Source organism: Quercus lobata, chromosome 10, assembly GCF_001633185.2.
Source record: "Quercus lobata isolate SW786 chromosome 10, ValleyOak3.0 Primary Assembly, whole genome shotgun sequence".
NCBI lineage: Eukaryota > Viridiplantae > Streptophyta > Magnoliopsida > Fagales > Fagaceae > Quercus > Quercus lobata.
This window is the reverse complement of record NC_044913.1, coordinates 42591519-42601660: the sequence shown is the minus strand read 5'-3', so window position 1 is coordinate 42601660 and position 10142 is coordinate 42591519. Positions and strand designations below refer to the sequence as shown.

The 10142-nt window shown below is 36.9% G+C and overlaps 1 protein-coding gene across 1 annotated transcript; it reads left to right on the top strand.

Annotated features, from left to right (window-relative positions):
• Positions 1-444: 444 nt before the first annotated feature.
• Positions 445-9924, top strand: LOC115964786. The gene is made up of 3 exons (XM_031084038.1): positions 445-567; positions 9458-9659; positions 9752-9924. The coding sequence occupies exons 1-3, from the start codon at positions 445-447 to the stop codon at positions 9922-9924; spliced, it is 498 nt and encodes a 165-aa protein (XP_030939898.1).
• The last annotated feature ends 218 nt before the right edge of the window (positions 9925-10142 follow it).

The following is a 10142-nucleotide window of genomic DNA, read 5'->3' as shown; positions in this document are numbered from 1 at the left end:
GTATGTCAAAAATGGCCACAAAACCCATGTACAAGAACAAATGTATCTAAAATAGAGAAAAGAAAAAGATACAAGTAATCCTCACTACATCCCTTAGATATCAACACTCCCCCTAACAAAATGTCCTATACTAACTCTCCCCCTAAGAATGACTACTTTCATATCCAAAACTACTCCCCAGGGTAAGAATGTCAAGTAGACATCTCATCGATAAAGCTAGCATCTCCATTATCATCATCCGAAGCATCATTGTCATCACCATCATCATCATCCTCATCCTCAGAATCAGAAGCCACTAAAGGAGGTGGTGGACGAGAAGCCTCAGGAGTATAACCACCCATGGTCGCCTGTCGCCATGCAATACGACTGACACGAACGTTCGCCTGATACAACTCTGTAGAGAGTGTATCAAGGCGAGCATCTATGCATTGCAGCTATACCACAATGCCTCCTAGAGTCACATCGCCCGAAGAAGAGGAAGAAGCGGATGTGGATGGAGCAGAACGGGATGGAGGAGCTGCTGAATCAAACTATCAAGACCTAAACTGCGCCTCACTACGTTTAACGGTAGTGTAGTCTATGGCACACATGACAGAAAAGTGGTCGGAAGAGGGAAAAGGAACATAAAAATGGCATAAAATCCACGTGATAGCCGAAGAGAAAATGAGCTTATCATGGGTAGTCGTATCCCTATACACATCTAAGATAGAAAGAATAAAATGTGAAGGAAAATCTATAGTGAGGTGCTCTAACAAAGAAAACAAAAATCAAGCACGAGGCTCTATGATAAAGTTATAGTAAGAGAGTGGATGCAAAACAAAAGTTATCACCATGTTCATGAATCTAGAACCTTTAACAAAGGCCTTACATGGTGTAAACTGACGATCACCCCAATCTGCGGAACGCTCACAGAAAGCGGAAATCATCTTGTCTCTGGACACAGTCCTCAGACGCTTACAACCAAGGTAGTCAGGATGCTCTACCCTCGAAACATGAAGCACATCTGCAACAAGCTGCGGTGTGACTACAATGCGCGTACCTCGAACGCAAGTAGAAAAGAGAGGTATTGAAAAATCGAAGCCATGCATGTTAGAGTAAAACTCTTGGATCAACACGGATGGACAAGTGATCGAGATGTCACATAGTCCCCAACTATGAATGACAGTGAGAAGGTCAGTGTTGGCGAAGTTTGCCAAAATAGCTCGGCGTTCCGAATGAACACCTCGTCGAGAAAAGTTCTCCGAGAAGTCCTTTCAGGCATCCTCATCACGAAATTGAATATGAGAAGGAGTAGGATCAGAAAAAGACGATGCCCTAGAACGCAAAGGGTTTTAGGACGGAGCTGACTTACGCTTAGGTGCCATAGACACGACTAACGTAAACAGAAAGAGAGGGAAAGAAAGAGAGACAATCAGAAAAGTCTCAAAGCAATTCAAATATAACAAGTATATTGAAAAGTGAGTATGTATGCATGGGGAATGCATGAACATGTTACATGCAAAGTAAATTGCATCATTGGCTCAGCCTAATCCAATCCTACCAGCACACAATCAATTGCACACATCTAAAATGTATGATAATACTGTTATTATGCTAATGTGATGCAATGCATGAGATTTTAAACTCATTTAAGCAAAAACCCATCCCAAAATTTCAACAAACACTCAACAATTTTGAAAAACCCCAAAAATTTCAAAATCCCCAAAACCTAGGTTTCAAAACATGAAATGCATGTTAATGAAGGAGATTAGAAGCTTACCAAGTGAAGGAAAACTTGAAAAAGCTTGAAGAATCACTGGGGAGAGGATTGGAGTAAGAGAGAGAGGTGTTTAGGAAATGAACAGGTGCGGACAGATCAAGAGAGATCGAAGAAATGAGAACCAGATCGCGAAGAACAAATAAATAGATCCTTAGTAATTCTCGATAGATAAAGGTGTCGAGAGGTGTTGAGCAGTCTGTTGAGGAAGGTGTCGAGAAAAACAATGACGACAGATACAGTTGTCGAAAAGGTGTCGAAAAACAAGGCAAAGACACAAGAAGAGAAGCTCGATCGATCCACTAGCTGTTGAGAAGCTATCGAGGGTCCAGGAACTTTCTCGTTCGATCCAACAGCTGTCGAGGATCTGTCAAGATTGTGATAAGAAAAGACCTTAAGAGCTCGACAGATAGCCAGGTGTTGAAGAGGTGTCGAGATTGCTTAAAAACCGTTTTTCAAGAAGGGAAAAACACAGATATGAATGCAATCAAGCATGCAACTCAACCAAAGATCCAATCAACATTTTAAGCTTTCAAAAATCATCTCTCAACAAAAATTTTAAGCACAATGATCCCAAAGACACACACACACACACACACACACTAAATAAGTCTAACCAAATTTATATTTCAAAAACAAGTTAAAACAGTTTAGTGAGTATATATTAAAACATGTAAAACCTTGTGATGGCCAAATCACATTGTACCTGCACATGTATCAAGAGTAACAAAGAATATTGCATGTTGTGTGTGAAAAATATCGCAAGATTGCATAAGTGTATATATGTTATGACGATTTGAGATATGAGAAAATCACTTCAACTCACACATAATCATAACTGTTTGATAGGGACTATCACCTTTGAGGTACGTCTTATAACTCCCACATCTCCTATAATACATGCTTGCAACCATATTAAAAGCATTTTTATCTTTTTGCTTTTTAGTTTTCTTTGCATATTTTTCTTTTTAAGCAAATCATGCATGGGCATATAAGAGAGAGAAAAGAAATACCCAATGATGGTAAGCATTTGACATTTTAATTTTGCTATGCCGAAGCACATAAATATCATTGACACTGCACTTTTGCTATGTCGAAGCATACAGATGTCATATTATGATTGGCGGGCAACAGTGGTGAGATGGTTATTTATGTTTTTCTCTTAGGATTTTCTAGTCCCTCCCGTCAAAAAGAGTGATACGAGTGTTAAGTACAAGAGATAACTTAATATTACTCATCACAAACATGAGCCACAAAACTCACTTGCTTAGTTATGCATAGAGATACTCATCTAAGTTACAAAAGATACAAAGTTTAGAAAATTTTGTTTCAATGGCCATCCAAGGTACACAAGTACCAATGTACACATAACACACACTGTTTTTGTATTTTTCTGATTTTTTCAATTTTTTATTTATTTGTATATTAAAAACAAAATAAACAAAACTGAAAACAAACAAAAACATGTTAAACAATGCAAAGTATAAAAACTAGACTGACTCAAAACTTGAAAACAAAACACACAAATAATGCACACACAAAAACAAGAAAAGAGAAAAAGAAAAGTGATAGAATCACTTGGAGTCCTTTTTCTTCCACACCTTGGAAGAACCTTTCCTTTGATTAAACCCTTGAACCAGCGATGAGGGGGAAGAATTAAAACCGTTCAAGTTCGAAAGGAATATAAGGACTTTGAGAAAATCTCCAAGAGGAGTAAGAGAGGATTGAAGCTAATTCTGACTTCCAGATGCTATCATGCCATTGCTCTGTTAAGTGGCTAGCCACTTATAGCAATTTGGTCAAGTATGACCAATAACTCCACAATGATTACAGAGATGCTGCTTCTTCTGTTTAGGCTTTTGAGAGTTAGCCTTCTTAGCCCTAGGGTTCTTAGCTTCCTTTTTATCTTGTTTAGGGGGTGCTCCTAAGATAGATTTGCCCTTGTCTAAGTTCTCAATAGTTAAATCAGTTTTAACATCATTGTTCTCAATTTCAATATTATTACTATAAGAAACAAAAACAGTGGTACTAGTAGAAGTAGTATTAGAGGAAGAGAAACCATACCCTAGACCTGTTCGATCAAAAACAGATTTCTGAAGACTAAGCATCTCATCAAGCTTTGCACTTGAAGTCCTCTCCAATTGAGCTCTGGCTTGAAACAATTTCGCTTCAAGTTTCTTAGTCTTCTCAGCCAGGAAGTGATTCTCGAACCTCAGTGCTCCAATAGTTTGATTAGCTTCATCAAACTTTATGGAAAGCTCCTCACGGTCAAGTTCCACATCATTGAGCTTCTTGGTGGTCATCCTATATAGTTTCTCATGCTTCTCAGAAAGCTTGTACAGTTTCTCATAGGCTGTATGGATGTCATCCTGATTATCCATCTTCTCAAACTTAGACTTTACCAATTCCTCTTCTTCATCCACATCTTCAACAATCCCATTAGTAGGATTGACAGTGGCAGTGAAGGCATTCAAGATTCTGTCATCCTCATTGTCGAAATCATCCTCAAACTCAATGTCACTCAAGGTAGTAGCAAGTGCCTTGCTCTTCCCAATGCTCTTGAGATATGTAGGACACTCTTGTGTCCTGTGACAAAAGCCCTAACACCCAAAGCACTTAGGTCCTGCGGGAACAGTGTACTGACTGCCATCCCTTGCATCCTTCTTCCCTTTATCTTAGCTCTTGAACTGAGAAGAACTGGATTGCCTACGGTCCTTGTCAAAGCCCTTTCCATTGGCATTCTTCATAAACTTCTTGAACTGCCTGGTGATGTAAGACTTCATCTTAGAATCTTCATCGTCTGAAGACTCATCTGTCTCACTGCTCTTGGCTTTCAGTGCCATGCTTTTGCCTTTACCCGTCTTGCCAATCCTGGACAACCTAGCTCGTAGGTCTGCAGATTTCCAACCAACTCTATCAAAGGAATCTTGTCAATGTCCTTTGATTCCTCGATCATTGTAATCTTGGCATGGAATCTCTCAAGTAAATATCTGAGCACCTTTCTCACAATCTTGGGTTCAGGAATGGTTTCCCTAAGATTGAAAGCTGAGTTCACTATGTCCTTGAGCTTGGCATAGAATTCATCAAACAACTCATCCTCTTCCATCTTAATCTCTTCAAAGCTTGTAGTGAGCCTCTGAAGTTTTGAATCCTTAACAGCCTTTATTCCCTCATAGGTTATCTAGAGGATGGTCCATGCTTCCTTAGCAGTTTCAGTGGAGGATATCTTCTTGAACTCCTCATTGGTGACTGCACTGAATAAGGCATTCAACGCTCTACTATTGAAGTTTGTCGCCTTGATCTTGGCATCATCCCAGTCGGCCGGCGCTTCCTTCGGCTTGGTCCAGCCTATCTCAACAGCTTGCCACACTTTCTCATTGAAGGACTGCAAAAAAAGCTCTCATGCATACTTTCTAGTATGCATAGTTAGTGTCATCAAATAAAGGAGGTATGATTAACGACTGTCCTTTATCCATGACAAACAAGGGTCAATGAATCAACACAGCAAAGATTGAACCCTAATCAGAGTATGTCTGCTCTAATACCACTTGATAAGCCAAAAACGAATTGACCCCTTGTGATAAATTAACCAATTAATTTAGCCAAGTGAATTAATTAATTTAATTAACATGCAAACACGTGGTAGCACAAACAAATCACCAATAAACTAATTATGCAGCAGAAATAAATAACACGGTGATTTGTTTATTAATGGGGAAAACCTAACGACAAAAACCCCATCGAGTGATTTTCAGGTCACCACTCCCAAAATTCCACTATTATCAAAACAAGCGGTTACAAGTAAAGAAATTCCAGTACCTTATACCAACCTACAGTTGAACCCTTACCCCAATACTCGATTGGACTTGTTCTGTAGTGACAATTTCCTCTTTTGATGCACGGCTCCCAAGTACGTGACTAACCATTGCACAAATCCCAGTACACGACTTCAATCACCAACTAGAGAAGGTTGTTGGCTGCAAAATTTTTCAGTTCATCCCAATGATGAAGATCAAGAAGATGCTTGGTCACAAAACCCTACGGTGCACATACACAGCAACTTCTTCACAAGAATGATGAACTAGGGCAAAACTTTGTCTCTGGATACAAATTGCTTGAACAAACTTTGCTCAACACTTGTGCAACTTGTGTATACTTTGACGGCCCTTAAAATAATCTTTTTATATGTCTAGGGTTAGAAGAAAAAAAAAACCCAAACGCATAATCATGAATTAGAGTCAAAACAAAACTGGAATTCTATTTTTCATAAAGCTCGACAGATACCTGTCTGTTGAGATGCTTCGAGCCACGAGGCTAGAACAGCTTCTTAAGTTCGATGGATAGCTAGCTATCGAGATTTAATGAACAGCACTTCTTCAGCTTGAATCTTGGACAGACTTGCATGTCTTCAACACTTGATCTTGAAATATAATTTCTTGAAGTATTAAACATCTTAGATCTACCCAAATACAAGTAAAGTGTGTTTTGTTAAAGGATAAGCCAATTATATAAAATAGTGACATATGTTCTTAACAAGTGAATCACATATGTCCTAACATTTTGGAATATAGATGGATAATCCATCACTTCCTGTTGCCATAATGGGGGCAGCTACATCCATTATTGCTTTGGGTGTCATTCTTTTGAAAGGGCTAAGATCTAGATGTGTAATACCTAGTGAACCTCATGGCAATCGAGAGTATGGAAGAGCGTCATATATGAATGATATTCTTTGTAGAGGTGATAAGCGTTGTCTCCACAATATAAGGATGAGACCCATTGCATTTTAAATCTGTGTAAAATTTTAGGTGAGAATAATCTACTTCAAGAGACCATTCATATGTCCATTAAAGAACAAGTGTTAATTTTTTTTACACACTATTGGGCATAACGTGAGGTTTTGAGTTGTTGGTGGGAGGTTTTGTAGATTAGTTGAGACAGTGCGACGATACTTTAGACATGTCCTTAGAGTAGTTTTGCAATTATACAAACACATGATTAGAGAACCTGACAAAGATACACACTTGGAGATAAGAAATAGCAGCAAGTTTAGCCCCTATTTCAAGGTAAATTCCAAAGGCTTTCATTTTCCTCTTTTTCTTTTTCTTTTTTTAATATAAAGATATAAAACAAATGTAACTTATATTGGTCGTAATTAGGATTGTGTGGGAGCTATTGATGGAAGTCATGTTCATGCATCTGTTCCAATTCAAATACAAGGAAGGTTTCGCAGTCAAAAGGTTGGAAAAACACAAAATGTCCTCGCTATTGCTACCTTTGATTTAAAGTCACTTATGTATTAGCTAGTTGGGAAGGGAGGAAGGGAGTGCACATTATTCATGTGTCTTAAATGACGCACTCTCTAGGCAAAGGGGATTAAAAATTCCTAAAGGTATTATAGCACTAGAGAGTGATTTTATTATGGATAATAGCTTTTGGAGTGCTTTTGGAGTGATTTCTTTTCCTTTTGACTATAAAGGTGTAGATAAATATTACCTTGGTGATGCTGGTTATGGAGTTCGGAAAAGAATTATCTCCCCTTATCATGGTTTTTGTTACCATTTGAAAGAGTTTAGTGATAACCCACTAAGAAATGACAAGGAATTATTCAATCTTTGCCGTTCTTCTTTACACATTAGCATTAAACGTCATTCTAGGGTTTTGAAGAAAAGTTTTAGTGTGTTAGATATAGAATTTTTTTGGTCATTCCCAACACATGTGGATGTAGTCTTAGCTTGTTGCATAATTCACAATCACATAATAGGAGTTGACCATTTAGACTCAATTATGAGCAATGGGCTTCGGGGTAGCCCACTTGCAAATGAAAGTGCAAGTAGAAGAGTCCAACAATCACAAAGGGAAGTCCAAGAATAAAGTAGAGAATGGGTTCAAAAACAAGATGATTTCTCGTGACATGTGGGAGGATTGTATGCTATGAGTGATTTCATACTCTTTATATTAGCTGGTTGTGTAATGGATTTTTTTGGTTTCATATTTTCAAGACTTCTATGTGATAATTATTTTTGTTTGTCATGGACACCCCAAATTCATATTTTGTATTGAATATTATTTATATTCTTCTTTCATTTTGTATCATTTTTCTTGTGAATACCATTGTAATAGAATTGCAATGTGAAATAAAAAGGATACTCAAAAGGTCAAGGACACCAAGACCAACTCAAGTGGTAACAACCAATGCAGAATTTATTACTTGAGATACTTGCAGATGAGGCTTTTCATGGAAATAAGTATTCCAACATATTTAAACATGCATCATATGCTAAAGTAGCTAAAGTAATTACTGAGAAATTTATGACTAAATGTACCCCAAAGCAAGTGGAACATCGCTTTAAAACGTTCAAAACCAACTAGAATACAATTGCATTACTTCGTAATAAGAAAAGTGAGGTTTGGATGGAATGATGATTTGAAAATGATCACTTGTGATAGGACAATGTATGACAAAGAAGTTGCAGTAAGAAACTTTTAATTTCTTTATTTTATAGGTAGAACTTTTTAGGTTGTATCATTAAATCTTTTCACTATTCTTATTGCTCTCATATTAGTTTTTGACTCTTTACCTTTTTTTATAAATTATATCTTTTCCTTTCTTTACACAAGTACATCCCAATCATGCACAATTTTTGTTAGGCCAAGAATGTATTGACCCATTTGGTAACTTAATCAAATTAATTAGTCAAGTGAATTAATTAAGTCAATTAACATGCAATACGGGTGGTAGCACAAACAAATCACCAACTAAGTTAAATGTAGTGAAAAATAAATTTGATATAGGTGATTTGTTTACAAATAAGGAAAACCATTGAGGTAAAACCCCACAAGGTGAATTTAAGGTAACCACTCCCAAGAATCCACTATTATCAAAACAAACGATTACAAGTAAAAGGAATCCTAATACCTAATACCAACCTACAGTTGAACCCTTATCCCAATACCTTATTGGACTTGTAATGTAGTGACAATCTCTCATTTCAATGCACGGCTCCAAGTACGTGACTAACTAATAATGCACGAATCCCAATACGTGACGAACTCCACAGCAACCATTTGATTGTTATAGTTAATTTGCAATAGCTTTACATAGAAACACTAATAAGATCTTCAATGTTGATGCAAGAGACTTTGCTTGGTTACAAAACCCAAAGGCGTACAAGAAATGCAGCAAGAACTCTTTCTTCTGTAGGAGGATGCTAGGGTTTCAAAAATAAAACCTTGTGAAGCTCTCTAGGGTTTGGTTTTTCTTTTTCCACCTCCTTTAAATAAGAGCTTAATGGGCTCTCCTATTCCAAATAGGTTTACACAAACCTTGGGCTTTCCTAGTCTAATAAGGATTATATAAATCCATAAACCTTGGGTTTTCCTAGTCTATAAGGATTATACAAACCCACAAACAAATAGCTTTTTAGAATAAAAATGTAGCTGGCTATAGTCTGAATCCTATAAGCTCGATAGATTGAGACATGTGTCGAGATTTAATGAATCTCAGCAGATTGAGCTTCTATTGAGGAGGCATCGAGACTTGCAAATTGAACTTTTCTTTAGCAATTCTTGAGTAATCTTCATGTCTTCAATTTAGCCACTTGTAATGATCATCTTAAACCTTCTTAGATTTACCCAAATATAAGTAAAGTGTGTTTTGTCAAAAGATATACCAATTGCATAAAAATATGTCCTTAACAGTTTCTAAACAAGAAAATTGTGATGTTTGATGAGATGGCTTTGGTTGTGGGTAAGGATATGGCTACACGAGGTTTTTCTAAGGGAATTGATGATATAGGTGTAGAAGCATTGGATGACTCACCTCCGCTTATTGACGCTAATGTTGATGACATATCCAAAAAGAAGCAAGTTATACCTCACATGTGGCCTCAAATGAAACAAGGTCTTATAGGAAACGACGTCATGCTACTTTGATTGAAGATGATGTTTACCAAGATTTTTCTGTACAACTTGGTAAGGTTGCTTTTGCAATAGAAAATATTTCTGAAAATCAACTAAATTTTGGTAATCTTTATGAAAAAGCTATGAAGATGGACGGGTTTGAGGAAAATATGTTTGCATTTGCATTTGACCATTTGAATGGGGATGAAAAACAAGCAAGGTCATTCATGTTGAAAAATGACAAGCTCCGTAGACAATGGTTGTAAAACTTCTTTGACAACTATTTAAACCAATTTTGATTATGTAGGTGCATTTTTATAGAACTTGGGCATTTTTATTTGGAAAATTTGGCATTTTGGTATTTATCAAACTATTTGTTCTAGATTATTTTGCAAGTTAAACTATTTAGCCTATATGGCATTTTGAACTATTTGAGATGGAACTTATGATTATTTTGAATAATGAGAAGAATGGGTAATTTGAA

Bases quoted from the DNA above. Each gene is read 5' to 3' on its own strand.
- LOC115964786 (XM_031084038.1), top strand. From the start codon at position 445: ATGCCTCCTAGAGTCACATCGCCCGAAGAAGAGGAAGAAGCGGATGTG. The intron at 568-9,457 runs GTAGTGTAGTCT...TGTCCTTAACAG, and splicing joins GCGCCTCACTACGTTTAACG to TTTCTAAACAAGAAAATTGT. The intron at 9,660-9,751 runs GTCTTATAGGAA...CTTTTGCAATAG, and splicing joins GTGGCCTCAAATGAAACAAG to AAAATATTTCTGAAAATCAA.